We start from the raw sequence: 20,257 nt of genomic DNA on the forward strand, positions 1-20,257 counted from the left end.
TACTGCACCTAATCAAATTCGCTATAAAAGATTTATTGTCGTCAATTCACAATGATAGCAACATTGTCTAGTCAGAGTCGTTCCCCATGTAGTGTAATTTGCGTAACGTAAACTACGTCAACCAATCAAATCGTCTAATAAGAATCTAAACGGATTTGTGTAGAGTAACTGAGACAATTTGGTTGGATGACGCAGTTTACGCTTACGCAAGTTACGCTTACGCAAGTTACGCATGGGGAACCAGCCTCAGATGCTTTTTTTCCTGCTGGTTTGCTAGCTGAATTTGGGTATTTGTTGAGCTCTTGTCTTCGATTGATTTATTTTTTTAGATCTAAAAGAAAGCTCAGCAAGCAGGCAAATCCAACAAGAAAAAAAGCATCGTGTGCCGCTGGCTTTATTCCCTGTTCCTGTTATTGCCTATGTTTTTTCATTGTGCATCCAGCTTTATAATCTTATGTTATGGCTATTGTAGACTAGGCTTTATGTCAATTCGGAAATAATTGTTTCGTTAACGACGAAATTATATATTTTTTTTTTTATCGATATCGTATCGTTAGCGCAAGTTATAGAATAGCTTTATAATTACAGTGTTATTCGCGGGAGCGGTGATCGTCGCTAGTAAGGATAGCGACACTGTCGTTGTACAAAGTTGGAGAATAGTACTTCGATATTACTTATAGTTCGGTGTAATAAATTTTGCCTTATTTGCTATTTAAAATCTAAATGAATATAAAGCATACGCATGTTTGGGATTAAATAAATATCCTAAACTTGAGATGAATATCGCTGAAGATGAAGATGATTTTTGGAATAGCAGTGAAACACGGTCGTTCTGTTTCGAAAACGAGGTTATGATTGTAATGAGTTTTATAGCGGATTTGGTACTAGCTGCCCTGTATCAGATCAATGCATATTAAAAGCCAATACATATGAATCATTTAGATGCAATGGCGTGATATTACTTTTATGATTAACGCATATTCTGTTAAATATAACAAACTCATTGTTGACTATTTATATAATCTTTTTCAAAATGTTTATGTACTTTTATATTTCAATAATTTCATGTGTAGTAGTATTTGATGTGCGTCAGGTATAATGCGGATGCACATAGTAAATAGAATTTATTATAAAAATGAAATTACAGGTGGATCAATTGAAAAATGATACTGAAAAACTATGGTCTGGAATCTTTAGTATATCAAATCTTGACAGTAGCGACCTGCAATCAACCACTGACTTTCAAATTACAAAACCTTTGCTCTCAATCATATCTGAAAAAACACTTTTAAGGAGTATGCGAAGAATGACGAATATATCTTTTATAATATTAACAAATAATTTTAATTCTAAAATTTTTTAAATATTTTGTAGTTTTAGATGCAGATGACAAATCACAGAACAGTTATTCAAAAACAAAAAATAAACATCTTGAAATGATTGCTCAGCCAGATATCACTTTGAGACAAATATTGCTTGATCAACCATATTCATTAGAGCAATATAAGTCTCTTGCTAGTAAAACTGCTTTGTTAGATGCTGCTATCTTAAATGGAGATGGAAATGCTATTTTAATAGTATGAGTTTTTTAAATAGACTCGTATAATTAAGACTTATATAGTTAAAATGACAGTTTTATACACACAAACACGTATGCACACATTTGTTATATATTTGTAATTTTGTACGTGTGTGTGCGCGCACGTGATGTGTGTATATGTATGTGTTTGTGTGTGTTATATTTATGTTATATATTATGTAATTTGGATATATACATTATATATATATATATATTAGCTTTATAATTTCGCTATTAAATTAATGAAAATTATCGATCTAATTAACATTTGATTAATATTGCAGATAACATTATTTCTTATAAAGACTTTGAAACAATCATTGGTACAAAAATTATTAATAGAAAGACCAGATCCAGTGAATATATATATACATTATCTTTATATAAGGTTGCAAACAAATGAAATAACTGATATTTTGACGTATGTGATTTCTATGATATATAACACAGTCCAATATCATCTTGCAATATGAATGTGAATAGTCATTTTTTAACATATTTTTGCCTATTGACAACACGAATGTTATCCAAATTTGATTATCACTCGAGGCTAAAAATAATTTTGAGGATCTTCATGATGTAGAATCAACTTTTTTCCTGAATTTTAATAACACGCGAAAGAATTCATTTCGATATGATTTTTCATTTTCGAGATATCATAATTATAAATAGGCATTTATTTCATAATTATGAGGTATCGAAAACAAAAATTATGAGATATATCAAAATAAATCAAAGTGTATTTTAAAATTAGAAGTTAATACTTTTGTGTGTCATTAGCAAATTTTATAAAAAAAATTTGAATACGACATAAAAATCTTCAAAATTTGAATTGACCATTTTTGACTTCTTCAACACTATTTTTTTCAAAATTATAAGGTGACAGCTAAATTTTGACAACAGATTCGTGTTTAACAGGAAAAAAAAAATGCACCGAAAATGATTTATACGCGATGAAAGAAAAAGTTGAATTTTGTCGGACAACGTGTATTACATGAGAAAGCTATTTTTAAGTATTGTGCATGTGTGTGCGCGCGCGCGTGCGTGTGTATGTGTGTGTGTTTCAAAAATGGAAAATCGAAACGAACTAAAGTGCATTTTAAAGCTAAAAATTAATACTTTTGCGTGTCATTTTTAAAATTTAGAAAACAATCTGGTATCGGAATTACATTATGAAAATCTCCAAAATCATTTTTAGTCTCTTTAACACCATTTTTCTCAAAATTATGATAGCCAAATTTCGATAATAGATTCATATTTAATAAACAAAAATACATGACTGTGAAATAATTATTCGCATTCATTAAAAAGGTTAATTTTGGACAGTGTAATTAGTAATAATGCGATAATATATTAATTCTTTTTTGGCATACTCTTTTGTTGCTTTGACATATTGACATATGAGACCTATTAATTTTTCTGATATGTTTATATTTAAATATCAATAAATGATTTGTTTAATATTCAAATGTCAATTTTAAACGTAGAAAAGATGATTAAAGTGTATATTTACTTTTTTAAATCTTTTCTTTACAAATTAGAGTTTTAACATATAGAAAGAGATAATGCTTAAGAGTATTATTAGATATTTTTTGCTTGGGTCAATTCGATCTATGTGCGCAATGATTTGCTAGTATCTGCTCTTTCTTATATCTGACATTTGCAGGATGCTGGGCTATTCCTCGGTTGCTGCTGTAAGTATTATTGCAAATTTATCAAAAATTGATTATTGCAAACTTTACCAAATTATTGATAAAATGAAATTACAAATTTATTTATTATGATTAATTACAGATGAAGAATCTACATATAATAATAAAAAATACAAAAGATCCAAATAGATTATTGCAAAAGCTTCACAATTGTCATAAGGCATTTTTCACTATGTCGCTTGATTGCAAAGAAACTGTATTTTTGGAATCTTATATTAACTTGCTAGGTATATTTATCTCTTATGTTATATATGATAAATTACATTATTTAGGTCGTAAATTGTTATAAATTAGAATGGCAGATAATGATCAAAAAAAAGGACAATAATGAACTCCTGTTGAATTCTTCTGTTCTGGAATCTCTGCGTTATGCGTGCAAATACCATTGCGATACACCAGAAAATTTTGTTATAATATCGCCCATAACGCTCTCTCGAGACCATAATATTTCTCCCAAACTGTATCAAAAAGTCGCTTTACAAGTTAAAGCTGCCTGTGGTAGATGGGATGATATTGATCATTTACTTTTAACAAAAGTAACGTATTTTATTTTGTAAATCTATTTATTTATTCTATCAAAATTATATCAATTACATTTTAGGGAATACTTGGTAATACAAAGTTACAAACATATTTATATATAGAAGATATTTTGAAAGTATTATATCAACATAACGCGCCTCATATCATTCTTGAAAAATATCTGAAATTTGTTGATAATTTAGAAAAGCGATTGGAATTGGCAAAAAAATTATTTTGCCACATAATAGTAATTGATGTACGTACATACAATTTTATAATAAAAGATAAGACAGAGGAAAATAATACAGAATTACACAATGATACATACTTTTATACATTTCTAGATATTTGTACAACAAGGAGATCGTGCAATGCTAATAGATTATAAAGCAAAATTACAACCTCAATCAGAAGAATATTTTTATGTTGAAAGCGCTTTGCGTTTGCCAAACATTAAATGGAAGAATTAAACTTATTGTAATGATGAAAAATTTATATTCTATTAAATATATTCTATTTTCAATTATGGAAAATTAAAAACGTGCGCACGCGCGCACACACACAAACCACACACACAACAAAATTTCAGAGTTATATAACTAATAAATTATCACATCTTATAAACGATTTGTGTTATTTTTTTCTAGAATTTATATCAGATATTAAAAATATATATCTTTCAACACGTTTTGAAATGTGGAAAGCATACGATCAAGCCAAATAAATTCACATATAAACAAGAATAAGACAAAGTCCTGTAAATATAGAATCTCACTAAATTCAATGAAGTTGTATAGCACTGATATTTTAATTTTGCTGAAATAATGACAGTTATATAATTTTTTAAACTATTAGAGATAATTTTGTTATTTAATATGGAAAGATTATGATAGCTATTATATAAATAACATTATATTTATTATAAAGGCTTTATAGCAAAATGTCTGATTTGTGATTTAAAAATAATGTTTCAATCTCTATCTGTCCTAAGTAATGTCAATAAGACAATAACTATCTTAATTGATATTGAACTGACGAGCAAACTCCGAGCATTCACACATATGTGCATATTTAACATGGAGATTTATTTATTGTGTACACACACCGCGCGCGCACACACACACACACACCATATATTTCTGAACACACATGGACAAATTTTAGTATTGTCCTTTTGTATCACATTAGGTATCTGACCTAATTCTAAGAACTCGACGTTGTTTTTTTATGTAATCTTCTAGTTTAGCAATATCAGTTTTGTAGATACAGGCTGCAAAATTTTTATATAAAGCAAATATTGACGTGATTTGACAGCTCTGGACGCCATATTAAAGTACCGAATGATGAAAAAGATCCAAATTATAAAAATTTTTCTTGTTTGTTTCTTAATATGAAATTCACATACTAAACACGCATTATTACATAAAATTTAAAAGGAAAAGATTTCCAAATCTACAAAATTAATAAAAAATTAGAGCAATACGAAAATTACTGCATTCTGTCGGCAAATACAGGCAAATTCAACATCCCCTTAGAAATATATGTTTAGATTTATTAGTGATTGTGTTTATGCGCGTGCGTCGTGTATATACATATTTATAATTTGTTTTAATAATTAACATTTCCGTTGTTCTCATAATACAGTATATATTTTGCTACTTTAACTGTTTTAAGAACAAAATCGCAACTTTATATAAATTTGATAAAATGATTAGTTGACGAACACGAACAAAAACATAAAAATATTTAGAGAATAGACAATATATAGAATAATATATAATGTATATTAATTTTAAATGTATTCTCAAATATTTAACTACGATTAGCACGATTACCCCATCCGCGACGATGCACGTCTTTATATTCATCCATTGAACGTGCCTGTTCGAGATATTCGGGATCATCTTTTTCTTCCATTTCCTCTTTCAAAATGATTTCGTTATCTTCATCATTTGTACCTTTGTTTGTCATGTCTTGCAGACATCGAGAATTTGTTGTATTATGTTGCAATGGATCGGGCCAACTGAAACAATATTGTCACTTTAAAATATTAATTTTTTTACAAATTCAGTTTCAATAACAATGACATTTGTTAAACATAATGTTCGCTTACTCTCCATCCTTGACCCTTTGTTCGTAAAACTCCTGAACAGTTAAAACTGGTAAACTTGGATAGCCTGCTCCAAAGACTTTCTTTTGTACTTCATCACGTGTAATAATAATAGGTTGCAATTTTGAAATTGATGATTTTTGCTTCGAAGTTTTTTGTGATTCAGAAGTCGAGGTACACATCGATCCAATTTCCTTCATATTTTCCAAAATCGTTTTTTCTGTATTCAAAAAATTCAATTCATCGATAATTTGAACTGCATATAATCTTAAAAGAGTAATAAAATATTCTCTCTTGATTTCGTCATCAATGTTTGGATTGTCTAGATTTTTCTTTAAAGTGTCCAAATGAGATTCCAAATCTTTTTCCTGTTTATATCTTTGTAGCTTTGTATTTCTACGAATTACCTGAAACAGATTTACTGTTAAAATAATTATGCTTTTTAAGAATTTGCAATAACTATATGGAATAAAAAGTTAACCATATCTTCCAACATCGTTGATTTTTTAACATCTTTTATCTCCTTTTCTTCTGTTAGATTTATCTCTGGTATCTCAACATTAGTTAAACCATATACTTTTAATCGTTTCAGAAAGTCTATAAAATAGATTTCTGCTATTTTAATAAGATGCATTCTGTCATCAATATTACATATCTTCATGGTAAGTTTGCCCAACAGAGCTGGTAGCAAAAAATATTTGAGATTTTCTGTTGCTATTTCCTCAAAAGTTTCATTGTTACTAAACATATCTACTACAGATACCAGTCTTGTTGCATCCTCAAACATACGCATTGCCCGTTTTATGTCATACTATTATAAATAAGAAAAAAATAAAAATAATAAGAAATATTAGTCTTTATTACAAGAGATAAATTCCGTTTCATTTTGAAGTAAATTTTGTATAATACAAATAGGTTTTAAAATTTCACCTGTACTTTTGAACTGTTTATTGGTTCCTGGGTATTATTAATACTGTTAAACAGCTCGAAAGCATTATCAAATAATTCCGACAAAGGAGGATCGTTTTTCTCTTTCTCGAAACTTAAATCTTTTGACAATATCCCTTTTTCCATTATTATTGCCTGAACATTAACTAACACATCGATACTGTACGATGGTATAATGTTGTTAAATGAACCTGTGGTATATAACCACAAGATTGAGTTCAAAAATATTGGATGTAGCATTTTATTCTTAAGTCTTATCCACGATGGTAGAAATCAGTCTCAGATCTCGGATGGAAAGAGAATTGACCAATCACATTGGCCGAATTATTCAAACGCAATTGATCAATTCTCTTTTCATCTGAAATCTCGGATCAATTTCTAGCATCGTGGACATAAGATTTTATTGTCATTGAATTATTAAACAAGGATAAAATAATATCTAGATAATAATATCTAAATCATAAGTATTCATAGTCGATTCTTATTTTAACACCAAGTAATATATTAAGGCTGCGTTCTAATATTCACTACCACTGAAAATATATATTTCAGGTCACGTATATTATAGATTTTCAGTACTTGCAGTGAATATCGGAACGCAGCTTAAGTAATATATTAAAGCCACATTGCGATTGACTACAGCCACTCACAGCGGCCGGTGTCTAGAAGTTTTCCTCTATTCAAACGCTGTGAGTGGCTGGTAGTCAATTGCAATGTCAAACAGGCCTCAGATCCGGATTTGAATGCTCTGAGCTTGCTGAGCTCTTGTCTTTGATTGGTATATTTTTTTAGATCTAAAAAAATATACTATTCGAAAACAAGAGCTGAGCAAGGATGCAAATCCAGCTAGCAAACCAGCAAGAAAAAAAGCATCGCATGCTGCTGACTTTATTTGTCAAAATGGATCAATCAATAAAATAATTTTATTTTAAGTTGGCCAATCGGCAACGTGGGCAATCGAGTGCCACCCCTCTGGCGATTATCTTCTATGGATCTGAATAGGAGTAGATTTTCAGATTACCACCTTCTTATCTTCGCAGAATAAGGTCCAATCGTAAAAGTTTTGTTTAGACAAAAGTTGTAGGATTTAAAAAGATCACATTAAAGGTTGAAACGTTTGCAGAATAGGAATTTTTGTGTACACAATATTATTTGTCAAAATATATTTTAGCATTGTCATCTAGTTTTGGCTTCAACAGTCCTTCTTTATATTATTGATTGATTTATTATATAGAACCTCATCTATTATGATTAATTATTATTACTATTATATTATTTAACATATCAGACTTTTTAATAATAGATAATTACAAATATAATAATTATATTAAATTTTTCTGACAACTTCAAATTAATACTAAATTCTGACATAGAATCTTTTATACAATTTAGTTTTAATATTAGTTAATTTTAATAGTTTATACATCCGATTTTTTTATATAGACAGATACTGTGTGTGTGTGTGTGTGTGTGTGTGTGTGTGTGTGTGTGTGTGTGTGTGTGTGTGTGTGTGTGTGTGTGTGTGTGTAATTCTATTAAATTTTACGTACAATTATAATTTGATGTTAATTTTTAATTGATAAAAACTTTTTATCTTTCTAAGGTGTTTTTTTTAATATGTACATGAAGCTTTAAAAATAAAACTTTTTTTCAACAGCTTTGCACAATAAATAAAGTATAGATCTTATAATCGAACGAGAGTTCGATCCTTATCCGGGGAATTTTTTTTTATATTATATAACTTTTTGTCATATAAAGGAACAAATTAAGCTCAATATTTTATATTTTGTACCGTTATTTATATTATATAAAAAATAAAAAAGATCCAAGAATTGTTAATTCTTATAATTATAGCAAATTTAAATTTTTTACTACAATTGCATGTAAAATTATTGATAAAATATTAACCGCTTTTATAAAAAAAATTTTTATGGCAAAAATACAATTCTTAATTGCACATTACAAACGATATAAGTCAGTGCTTTTGAATCCTTAAAAAGAAAAATTTACGGTTTACGATAAATCGTAAAACAAAAATACAGATTCGCTTAAAGAAGAACATAAGAGACAATTATGCAAATATGATGTATAAGAAGGGTCCATTGGCTCTTGGAATTGAAGTGTAAAAGTTAAAGTAAGTTGTGAATTGTTTGCTGCCCTTTAGCGATAGCGCAATTTGCAAGCAAACAGCCTGTTAAGCTCGATTCACCGCGAGCTATATTGTTTCCCGAAGGTATATCATCATTGTTTATAGTATTTTTTAAAATAATAATTCTCTGATGTTCTATAATCTTTTTTAGGAAAAGACATTTTGCACAAATCTTAATAAATTGAAAAAATTGAAAGATAACGAAATAATTTATCATGGATTAGCACGCCTTTGGCATAATTATATTTTTTTATATCTGAAATCATATAGTGACTAATTGTTGCTAATACATGACTTATGAACCACTATTTTTATATATATTTGTAAAATATGTTATTATTAATAGATAGAGACAATATACGAAAAGAGTAGATTTGTTAAAATATTTAAAAATTTTATATGAGTCTGAAAATTTTGTTGGATCATTAAAATATTTAAATAGAACGTTTAAATTGATTACTAAAATATCAAAAATTTTTATAGTGTTATTATCACATTGAAACATTCCGCTTAATTATTTGAACAGCCCAAAGAAAATATTTTGAGATTTATTTTCAGATACCTAACCAAGATTCAGATTTGCATCTAAGCAAATTTTTAGATCAATAAAACGATTCTTTCATTCGTGTAGTTTTTATTTACGTGAATAAAAACAGCAACAAAGAGACAATAGAGGCATCGTTCAACAGACAGAATTTTAGATATCTTACAATTTTTTATTTTTCTTAATTAAATTTACAAATAAATTTACAAATAAATTTTTATATAAATTTTAAATAGGTCCTTTTCATTTTAGTAAAACCATTCTTTTGTGATTTCTAGAAATTGCGAAATCCCAGATAGATCAGTGTAAGAGCGGTTGATTCCGCGTTGATTCAGCTTGCATTTACAACGCATTGCATCGAGTCCCGCGATGAAAAGACGTACCGCTTTTTGAATGTATTCCAATTAAAAAGTCGGAGCTTCGTTAAACTCGGCTCTGCTTTCGGGCCGTTGCTCGTTACTATTCTTCTCGTTTTCTCTTTCCACTTCGAGGTCACCGATCCCTCTTAGTAAGCTTCTAGCTTTTGACTTTCATTAAGAAAGAAACAAACGGAAAGAAAGAGAGAAGAAGAAATTGGCGCATGGATGTTTCTCCAGCAATTTGCTGCTTTCTGTCCTAAAAAATTACAAGTGTTTGCTTTCCTTTATGCTTTTTTTCTTTATGCATTTTCTGATTATTAAGTTTCCTACATACATATATTAAAATCTAAACAAAAATATTTGCAATCTTTATTTGCAATCTATTCTAAACAAAAAATTTAGTTATTATTCTTCCGGCAAAAGTTCTGCAGTGAAAATGAGAGGCATGATACATATTTTGTTAATTTAGATTAATAATCATAGATGGCTAAATAACGAGAAGATTTGTTCATCATTGATACGTTCAATTGGAAATACAAAAAAATTATATGAAACAAACTAAAGAATATATAAGTCTGTATACGAGTCATTTTTTTCCATCAAGTATTTAACGATGCACCATAGAGAGAGACACGTGAAGCAAGTCGAGGAGAAATAAGAAGCGCGTGCCCAAGTGCCAACTGACTTACGCATGTACATACACGCGTGTGTGCGCGATTATTCGTCACAATATAATACGCACGTGACTGAAAGCCACTTGTCTCACGTATATCCTAGTTGAAATTCCCTTTCAACTCTTGATGAAGATAATCGTATATCGAACTATGGAGACGGACAGATAGACGGATAGATAGACAGATAAATAGATAGATAGATAGATAGATGGATAGATAGATAGGTAGATAGATAGATAGGTCGACACGAATAGTCGCGAGGCTCGCGGTAGCGCACAATAGTCGCATGTTCTTTCGCCGCGATTATTTAATTTATTTCGCGATAAATCTCTTAATTGTAATTTCCTGTAAGAGTCACGTGCCAGTTCCTCGATGCCTGGCTGATCGAGGACAGTAACAAACTGTTGATTTTGTCACACAGTTGACAGTCTTTTCTTTTGTACTATTCACTCACTTATGATTACTTGTACACTTGTGGCATATTTTATCTTACATATAGGTTTTTGCAATACAATAATATCCCTAGCATACAAAAATATCTTGTATTCGATCACATTAATGTTAAAATATCTTTTAAAACTGATATGTGATTGAATATGAGGAACATTTTTTGTCTATATTTCTCTATATTTCATTTTTCTTTCTTCAACATTAGATCACGTGTTTCTCCATCTATTTCCATCAATTATTAAGAAATATTCTTTTTTTTCTGCTATTCTAGATTAGCTCTTGTCGTTTTTCTTAACTATTCTTTTCAATATTCATTATTCATGAAATCCTTTATTTATCGCATCAATTTTATTCTGTTTTTTGGTGACAGCTATTAAATTATCATCAATCAAGATTCCATTTCTTTTTCTCCAATATTGATAATTTTTATCTTAAGTTTCATCTGAAGTGATAGATTGATAGAAAGATAGACGGACAGACGGACGAACAGACAGAGAAACAGATAGACAGGCAGACAAGCAGACAGGCAGACAGAGAAACAGAGAGAGAGAGAGAGAGAGAGAGAGAGAGAGAGAGAGAGAGATGTAAATATAAGATTATATAATAGAGAAATGCCAAATTTTTTTAAATATACATATTATTTTAAGAAATATCTTATAAATTTATTTATATTCATATTACAATAAGAGTTTTTATTAAGTAATCAATCAACCGAATTTATATATATATATATATTTTTATATATATTTTTATATGATTGTCATTGTTTTTACATTTTACATTTAAGAAATTGAATTTACTAAATTCTTTAATTACTTAATATATTTCATATTCGATCTTTTGATATCAAAGGGTACAATTATAAAGTGTAATTGTAATGTAATAATTAAGATTCACTAATTGTTTAAAAAAATTAATTTTTGCAATTAAATACTATTATATTAAAGTAAATTTGCGAGGAATTTTCACGTTTATTTCCTAATAAGCATGATGTATTGAACTTGAATGGCAAAGATGTAGAAAGATAAAACAAGGGACATAAGATTCTTTCCTTCATCCATATATTTTACTTCTGAAATAGCAGATTTCTTTTCACATCAAGTATGAAAATCAATATCAAGTTCATTTCATTCCAAATGTACTCAAAAGTATATATTTTTTTCATTTTTCTATTTTCTATTCTTATTGTTCCTAAGAGAAAAAAAAAAGAATCCAATAACGATGCCACAATGCATTTGCTTTCTACAATTTTTCGTATAAAAACGAAGTAGTTTTAATTATGTATAGGCCATATTTTATAAATTAAATATACATTTATTTAAATTAATTTTAACAAGAATAATTAATAATATGTAAGATATAAGTATATAACTGTAAATTATACATATACATATACATATACATATACATATACATACATATATATATATATATATATATATATATATATATATATAGTATATCCAATGATGCTATTGGTTTTTATCCAAATCAAATTTTTTTATGTATTGTTTTATGTATTTAAAAAAATTATTTGAAAATATTAACTTTAAATTCATAATTATCGACACCACAAACTATTAAGTGTAAGTGATTAGTCACATTACATAAATGAACAATTACCATACTACTACTTTTTCAATTATCTATAATTGTAACATTTTACAAAAAACAACCAATAAAAAGTGATTTTTTAGATTTGAAAACAAATCCGCAAATGAAATTGCGGATCTACTATGTCACATTTTTAAACTATTTTAGGTCAAATGTACTTGAAAATGCCACTTTTAACATCTTTTAAGTCTAATTTTTTCAAAAATGTGAAGTAATGAAACAATTTTATTTGCGAATTTCTTCTGAGCAATGCAAAATCTAATATAAGAATTTTGTCTCATTCGTCCTTTGGAAAAAAAATTTAAATTTATTCCACAATATAACTTTTTTCAACTTTGAATTTATATAAATTCCAATACTGTGTATTGGATTTCAATATAGCCTCAATCTATATATTGATTGTTCATTTTTATTAATTGTATACTTATACACAAGAAATATATTAAATAGATAAGAAAATTCTCATTCATGAGATAAATATTATGTTGATATTTGGATTATAAAAAATATTTTACATTGTAATGCGAGATATTTCGAATATAAATATTCAAAAATAGACAAATTAATTCAACAATTAAAAATAAGTTTGAAGTTATTAGCGCATTCGCAATTAGCTGTATCTATAGTTTTCATAAGAAAAAGTAATAATTAAGATTTTGCAATATTTACATTCGCCACATTTTACAATATTATATCTGACATATTTTCAGTTTTATGATATTGAGTTTAAATTTATAATTTTCAAAAAACGAATTTATTATTTAAAATTCGAATTATAGAAGTTCAATATAAATCGACGCATAATATGTACAAAAATTATTACTTGGTACTACTATATTAATTTTATCATCTTAGACTTTGTGATTTTAATTTCAGATTTATAATTATCTATAAGAAATCAAAACTTATAGATATATTTATTATATGTGATTCAACAAAAAATTTTAAATTTTTGCATAAATGTCCGCGAAAAGTTTTAAAGTCAATATCATATTTTGCATTGTATTAAATATATATATTAATATATTTCTTCCTAGTGTGAAATTTTTATAACTTGAGAGAAAAATTCTACAACCCTCTCTTAACAAAATGAAATTAAAACATAGTGATGAAATGTATTCAAACATTCTCTACATCTTTGAAATTGTCTAGATCAATTTTGATTAAAGCAGAAAATAAAATATCAAGATTGTGTAAATAAAAAAATGAATAATATAAATAAAAACTTCTATCCGTTTTACATAGTATGGATTTTGATAATAATTTATTTGTCTACAATAATCTTCTTTGGAAAAAAGTGTTTAATATAGATTATTGGCGATAAATAGCAATAATCAACTAAATTATTAAGGATAATATCGCTTGTCTTATATATGCATTTAAAAAATTGGATACTAAGTAATTAATAATATTATTTTCATCTGCACGTCGAGATTATATTTGGTTACAAATCGTTAAAATATCTACAAATTAAATTTGTTATTAAACAGCATAGATTATTAATATCATTGAAACATTACCTATTTTTTTCAATTTATATTACGAAGTCGCAGCATATCCTTTTTCTGTTCATGATGAAATTGCTTTTCTTATTTATGTTTTAAATGCAATATTAACACTGCATAGTGATAATCGCACTATGTATTTTATAACATGGTGTTGTAACATTAGTATAATATTGGTTACGAACATTTTAATATTTATTAAAGAAACATAAAAATTTCCATAAAATATTAATATTAAATATATATTAAATTCAATATGCAAAACAAATAAGCAACTACGATTATTGAACTCTGTAATAATATATTTATAACTTTATTAATTCTCATTTAATACCTGACATGTAAAAGAAAGGAAACATGAGAAGAATGATAGAATTTCAAAAACGCACAAAAATGTTTGTAATACTCGACATGCTGATATTTAACAATACATAGTTAATGTAGAATGATCGTAATTTATATTTTGTCATTCATCTTTATCTCATCTTAGAAAATTTTTAGACCAGATCAATATTTAAATTTAAATTTAACATTATAAATTTAAATTTAAATGTAACATTATAAAAAAGATATAACATAAAAGAGAAAAAACACTAATGTATAAATATCTTTCTTACTTATTGGTTACTATATAAAACGATTTGTCAATGCAAATTTTTCCAATTAATTCACCAATTTGTAAAGTTTGAAAATAACTAAAGATAAATTGAAGATTTTGGAAACACTAAGCTAACTTAACGACACTCACGACACAAGTAGTTCGCTGAAAGAACTTTTCTTCAGAACTTTGAGCTAAATTGTGCGTTGATCTGAAGATTATCTTCAAAATTAGCAAATGCAGATTAAAGGGGGCAGCCGTGAACATAGGTAACATTTCGGAAAAGCGCGGCCGCCGTCGAAAGAAATGCTGCCGTGGAAGCTGTAGATGGTGCCGGCGGCGGTGGTGGCGGTGGCGGATGATTACTTTGCGTTTGTGTATTATACGGTGAACAATAAGCGTCTATGTTACTATGATGAAGACTCACACTGCGTACCAGAAGATCTTTTTCGACAGTCGCTTGATGACGCAGCTGCTCCAATCGTAGCTGGTTTTGTCGCTTCCACTTTGTTCTGTAATAAAACCATAGTATAAAATTGCTCTTTTTTTCAATCCTAATCCTACTCCCCTTTGTTTTATGATAAATTCTCTACCTTCTGTTTTGATACCAAGTCTTCACTTGGGTTTCCGATAGCGATAAAGCGTCCGCGACATCGCTGCGATCCGCTACACTGAGATATTTCTGACAACGAAATTTCCTTTCAAGATAAGCCAACTGAGCGTGAGTAAAAGCGGTTCGTCGTCTTCGTGGTTTTCTACCAGCTGGTAGTGCACTATTGATGGTCATCCCACAAGATTTTCCAGATATGGTTGATGGATTAGGCGATGGTGAAAGTGTCGGCGGAGGACTCTCTAGACGCGTGCAAGGGCTGCTGCCAGGATCAATCGTGTCTTCGGAGTCCGAATGAACAACCGAATCATCCGAGTCTTCTATAATATGTTTTTATAAAATCTATATTTTCAAAAATTGATACTAGTAACCGATGGTTACTAATATTTAATAACCATCTAGACATTAAGTAATTCGGAAAAATATATATATTTCTTTAGCGTTTTCTAATTAGTGTTGATTGTTTTGTAATAACTATTGTAAGATAAACATATTTGAAAATCTGTAAATTTGTAATAAAAATGATCTATAAGAGTTCTCGATATCAAATTAATATGTAAAACATGAAAAAAATTAATGAAAATGTCGCATATTTATTAATATTAATGCGCAAATTGTACTCCGCAAATTTTCTGTGCACAAAATGTACTTTTATACATTGAGAAATATATTGAGAATAAATCAGGAAAATCAAACGACTGCATTTTGAGTAGTTCATAGTTTAGTGAAAAATAATTCATCTATTGTAATTTCATTGCTTCTGAGAAAGATTGAGCAACCGATAGATTTGAACGTCTAAGAAGTGCATCTTTTTTGTCAGCAGTTAGTAAATCAAGTAAATCAAGTAAATAACAATTGAAAGGAAAAGTATTTAGATTGTAACGTGTTAATAAGCACTTTACACCAGCACTAAACTAGATTAAATGAAATGACTTTGTTATAAAAATGTAATCAATATAATCATTCAATCCAAATAGTCGAAATGGCGAAATATCACAAAACTTTAAAAATATGTGAAAATCAATCAATAGAATATAAAATTATAAAATTATAAAATTATTATGATAAATTAAATTTATATTTCTAATTTTTACTTTATTCCATTAACTTATAACAAAAGATACGGTTTTGAATTAGTAAACTATATAATTAATATGGGCACTATTAAAAACGTTTACTTAAAGAAATATGTAACATAGAGGATAAGACATTTCTCTGCTGTTTTGTGTTAACAATTATTTCTTTGATTCCAATCAATAAATTTGGTTGATAGGTCAGACAAAATCTGTTATTAAAACAATAATTCAGCAAATCCTCGATCAATTGTGATCGATCTTAGTATAAATCATCTCAATTAGCAAGATTTGCTGCTCCCTCTCAGAATTAGTCAATAGATTTGCGATAGAGCACCAGGGGGTAATAATCTTTGATAAAAGTCTAAGGGCTAACGAGCTCTAACGAATCTTTCAGCACCTCGAACCATCTGTAGAATTGTTCTTAATGGGGTACCACCTCCGAGGGGGTTAGTCACCCCTAATAGGTCTGCGTTGGAGATTTAAATAATTGGAGCGCACCACAGGATCCACTTTGTAATAAGAGAATTCTGACAATCTATCACACGTGCGAAAGCGTTTATGTGGAAAAAAGAATCTTACAAAATTAATATAAAGGCTGTGATATCGATTAAATTAAAATTTGTTTGATAATCTATATTTAATTTCTATATCTAATTAATGATCTTCTATTCTTTAAAATTAGAAAAGTAAAATATCATTCAAAATGAGTGAAATATACAAATATAATATGAAAAATGACTGTGCACTTCGAGTAATTTGCTATTACATTTGCTAAACAAAAGTTAAACTGCGTTCTTTAAATTGAAGTAAAATTCCTTTTTATTTGAATAAAAAAGCATTCGTTTAGAAAAGCACTTGCTTAGAATGCAATATATCGATGTTTTTAAAAATAAATCAAAAGTAATTTTAAACCCTTAAGTGGAAAATTACATTTTGTTAGAACCATTTATTAACTAATCTTTCGATAAATCATTATTTTATAGCTTTAAAATAATATAATATCACAACACCGTAGAGTTAATCTAAAATTCATCAATTAATTTATTTAAATAAAACATTTATTCCTAATTTGTGATTGTTCGCACTCAAATTAAAATAATAACTTTCTTTGTTGGAGTAATAGTCATTTTAATATATATTAATGAGAAAATTTAGAGATATGTGTATATTTCTATATTCATAGTTTTATATAGCTGGTAAAGCTGATGATACATTTTTGTAAATAGTAAATGCGTATAAAATGCATAAATATCAATATTTATAAAAACTAATTATATAATTTTACATTAATTTACATTATATTTGATAAAATTATTTCGCTTGAAATTTTAATTAAATAGAAAATAAATAGAAAATATATAATTTCTTTATTTTTTATTACAGAAGATTTATTTGCTTTTCTTAATTTTCAATCTGCTTCGTATATAGCGACAATAGTAACTGGTATGGTATGGTTGGTCAAAGTAACTATGATTGGCTTTCATATAAAAAAGAAAATATATAATATTTTTGTAAATATATTTTAAAATTTCAAAACGTAATAATTAATTATTTAATTAATTAATGGTAATAATTTTTATAATTCATATGGAAAGGATCAATTTTATATATATATATATCTGATAATTAAAAATCGAATGTAAACAAAGGAGTGAGAATTTAAGCTAGTTGATAATGCTTAATAAAATTTATCACAACTGTATGAATAAAATAAAATACATTTTATTAGCCCTGTCACTCAATTTGGTGACCTTGCTCTTTTGCTCATTTATATTTGATTTTCAATCATCGGAGCACTAATTATTATTTATTATTACTATAAAATTAATATATTTTTTTCTAATTTGAAAAATAATTACTGCAAAGTATCCTTATCGTCAGACATATTTTATCATCATACATCGATTATCCGCTGTAGCCTCTACATCTACATGTTTGATGAATAAAAATACCTTGAACTCGATCGGCTAATACATCTCCTAGAAGATCTCTAATCAAGAAGGATTTGTGCTCTTGCATCATCGCTGTCGCTGTCGCTGTCGTTGTCGCTGTCGCTGGTACACTCACAATTCTCGCGTTCTTGTCGATTAAAATTATATTCTTCTCGACGAAGCAATAACAACGATCAACGGCGATAATTCGTGCGGACGAATCGTGCGGGTACACCGTGAGAGAAATCCGCGATTTTCATGCTATCGTACGGACGCTCGACCTCATTCTGCGTCGCCAACGACCGCTGCGGCTGACCGGAAGCCGCCTGGTTTCCGAACCGTCCTCGGTACCATCGTCATCCTTATCGTCGTACTATATCATAGGGGTGGAGACACATGTACGAGAGGGTCTGGAAGTTAGCACGCAGTTGAAAGCGGAGTATACGCGCTCGCCGCGCGCGAAGCATCCCGCCCTCCCGCGCGTGCCGCTCCCGCAATCCCATCGAATTAATCCGCCCGTTTATTTTGAACGGGCTGCCTAATGCCTGTGCGATTTCGCAGCCATTTTGGGGGTGGAAGCGCCATGCTTACTCCACCACTGAAGACTGACAGACTTCTCCGATTGGTTCGCAGAGACTAGGACACGGAGGTGAGGAAGTGAAATTCTAGTGTTGCCATTGGTTGGGAGATTCTACAGTCGGTCCTCCCTATACTCGCGATCCGCTACGCTCGGCTACGCTCTTCGACTTAAGTGGATCCGGGTAAAGGTGCGAGGGACGGTCGAAGCTAAAAGATAAGGTGGAAGTTGTGGAGACGACGTGGTTGGTGCGAGAAGAGGAGGCAGAAACAGATGCAGACGGGAGGGAAAGGAAATCATAGACGAGCGATTACTACGAAACGGAAGGAACAAATTGAATGTGAAACTTCTCTACGGGCGATATATAGCTGATTTCTATGATTTCGATGCTTGAAACTCGGATACTTGTCGAGCTATTCCGCTATTTTTCGTCTCGATCGTCTCGTTTGATTTTATTATGAAAAAATCCGAGAGAATGTGAATTCAATGGCGATGTAAAATAAATCGCAAAAATGTTCATTTCAATATTAATGTAATCTATACATGTACGTCCTAGAGACGAGGAAATTGTTATTATATATCAGACATTTTAGACTCTTGATATAACAAATTTTAAATCAAAAATATAAAGATAAAAGAAAAGATTATTTCACACACGAAACTGTATTTCTTTTTATTTGTAAATGTTATATACCAATATAAGAAAACATTTTATTTTATACGGAACTGTAATTTTCTTTTATTTATAAATATTTCGAATATGAGATGCGATCACGTAATGAAAAATTCTCAACTTAAATTTAGATGAAATTAGTTTGAATCTTTTGCGTTGAGATGATGCAACGCGTACAATGCTACTTGTATAAATATATACATCACAGTTTGCAGATTTCTCCCTTCTAATTTTTTTTTTTTTTTTTCTTTGCCTCATCTGCTAGCTAACTGAAAATAGAAATTCGTAAATATATATGATATACGCTCATGTGACCTCATTATTCGAGTTCCATACTTCTCTATTCGAACTAACCCCCTTTCTTTTTCTCTTTCTATATTGCACTTATTTTTTTTTTTTTAGCATTAACTAACGTGCGTAACTAACTTACTTACGTAAGCATATATACGTTTTGACATCGCATCATCAATGAAAATCTGAGATAAACTCAACAATGTATCAGTGGCTTTGCGAGTTCGAATAAGAAAAGCTACGTGTGGGTATTTGTCAAATACCTCGTCAAGAAATGGAAGGTAGACATAATCCCATTCTTCTCATTGAAATCTACTAATATATTAACTTATAAA

At 28.9% G+C, this 20,257-nt stretch overlaps 3 protein-coding genes across 6 annotated transcripts; 1 reads left to right on the forward strand and 2 right to left on the reverse strand.

Moving 5' to 3' along the window:
• The first annotated feature begins 298 nt into the window (after nt 1–298).
• LOC105424443 (spermatogenesis-defective protein 39 homolog) lies at nt 299–4,437 on the forward strand. Of its 3 annotated transcripts, XM_011634681.3 has the most exons (9): nt 350–848; nt 1,148–1,295; nt 1,375–1,577; nt 1,864–2,000; nt 3,246–3,273; nt 3,374–3,518; nt 3,586–3,827; nt 3,893–4,069; nt 4,158–4,437. In XM_011634681.3, the coding sequence occupies exons 1-9, from the start codon at nt 777–779 to the stop codon at nt 4,281–4,283; spliced, it is 1,278 nt and encodes a 425-aa protein (XP_011632983.3). In that variant the 5' UTR covers nt 350–776; the 3' UTR covers nt 4,284–4,437. The 3 variants fall into 3 exon arrangements, with proteins under 3 accessions (XP_088928159.1, XP_088928158.1, XP_011632983.3); XM_089072033.1 differs by having other exon boundaries at nt 299–848; nt 3,691–3,827; nt 3,893–4,437; XM_089072032.1 differs by having other exon boundaries at nt 324–848; nt 3,893–4,437.
• Nucleotides 3,836–7,085, reverse strand: Tap42 (immunoglobulin binding protein Tap42). 2 transcript variants are annotated; one of them, XM_089072034.1, is made up of 4 exons: nt 6,860–7,085; nt 6,405–6,734; nt 5,927–6,330; nt 3,836–5,836 (listed from the first exon to the last, which is right to left on the reverse strand). In XM_089072034.1, exons 1-4 carry the CDS (start codon nt 6,995–6,997, stop codon nt 5,626–5,628), a joined length of 1,083 nt encoding a protein of 360 aa, XP_088928160.1. In that variant the 5' UTR covers nt 6,998–7,085; the 3' UTR covers nt 3,836–5,625. The 2 variants fall into 2 exon arrangements, with proteins under 2 accessions (XP_088928160.1, XP_011632982.3); XM_011634680.3 differs by having other exon boundaries at nt 6,854–7,082.
• Nucleotides 7,086–12,558: 5,473 nt separating this feature from the next.
• LOC105424440 (uncharacterized) lies at nt 12,559–19,007 on the reverse strand. The gene is made up of 3 exons (XM_011634679.3): nt 18,403–19,007; nt 15,358–15,694; nt 12,559–15,276 (listed from the first exon to the last, which is right to left on the reverse strand). The coding sequence occupies exons 1-3, from the start codon at nt 18,470–18,472 to the stop codon at nt 15,009–15,011; spliced, it is 675 nt and encodes a 224-aa protein (XP_011632981.1). The 5' UTR covers nt 18,473–19,007; the 3' UTR covers nt 12,559–15,008.
• Nucleotides 19,008–20,257: the final 1,250 nt, after the last annotated feature.

Source organism: Pogonomyrmex barbatus, unplaced genomic scaffold (assembly GCF_055798465.1).
Source record: "Pogonomyrmex barbatus isolate J1 unplaced genomic scaffold, ASM5579846v1 scaffold13, whole genome shotgun sequence".
NCBI lineage: Eukaryota > Metazoa > Arthropoda > Insecta > Hymenoptera > Formicidae > Pogonomyrmex > Pogonomyrmex barbatus.

What these genes read in the sequence shown, in the direction of transcription:
- LOC105424443 (XM_089072032.1), top strand. Translation starts at nt 777, where the DNA reads ATGAATATCGCTGAAGATGAAGATGATTTTTGGAATAGCAGTGAAACA. An exon ending in TGAAAAAACACTTTTAAGGA is followed by an intron (nt 1,296 to 1,374) that starts GTATGCGAAGAA and finishes AATATTTTGTAG; the next exon opens with TTTTAGATGCAGATGACAAA. An exon ending in GAAATAACTGATATTTTGAC is followed by an intron (nt 2,001 to 3,245) that starts GTATGTGATTTC and finishes TGACATTTGCAG; the next exon opens with GATGCTGGGCTATTCCTCGG.
- Tap42 (XM_011634680.3), bottom strand. Translation starts at nt 6,997, where the DNA reads ATGGAAAAAGGGATATTGTCAAAAGATTTAAGTTTCGAGAAAGAGAAA. An exon ending in TAAACAGTTCAAAAGTACAG is followed by an intron (nt 6,735 to 6,853) that starts GTGAAATTTTAA and finishes TATTTATAATAG; the next exon opens with TATGACATAAAACGGGCAAT. An exon ending in CAACGATGTTGGAAGATATG is followed by an intron (nt 6,331 to 6,404) that starts GTTAACTTTTTA and finishes AATCTGTTTCAG; the next exon opens with GTAATTCGTAGAAATACAAA.
- LOC105424440 (XM_011634679.3), bottom strand. Translation starts at nt 18,472, where the DNA reads ATGATGCAAGAGCACAAATCCTTCTTGATTAGAGATCTTCTAGGAGAT. An exon ending in ATTAGCCGATCGAGTTCAAG is followed by an intron (nt 15,695 to 18,402) that starts GTATTTTTATTC and finishes AACATATTATAG; the next exon opens with AAGACTCGGATGATTCGGTT. An exon ending in ACTTGGTATCAAAACAGAAG is followed by an intron (nt 15,277 to 15,357) that starts GTAGAGAATTTA and finishes GTTTTATTACAG; the next exon opens with AACAAAGTGGAAGCGACAAA.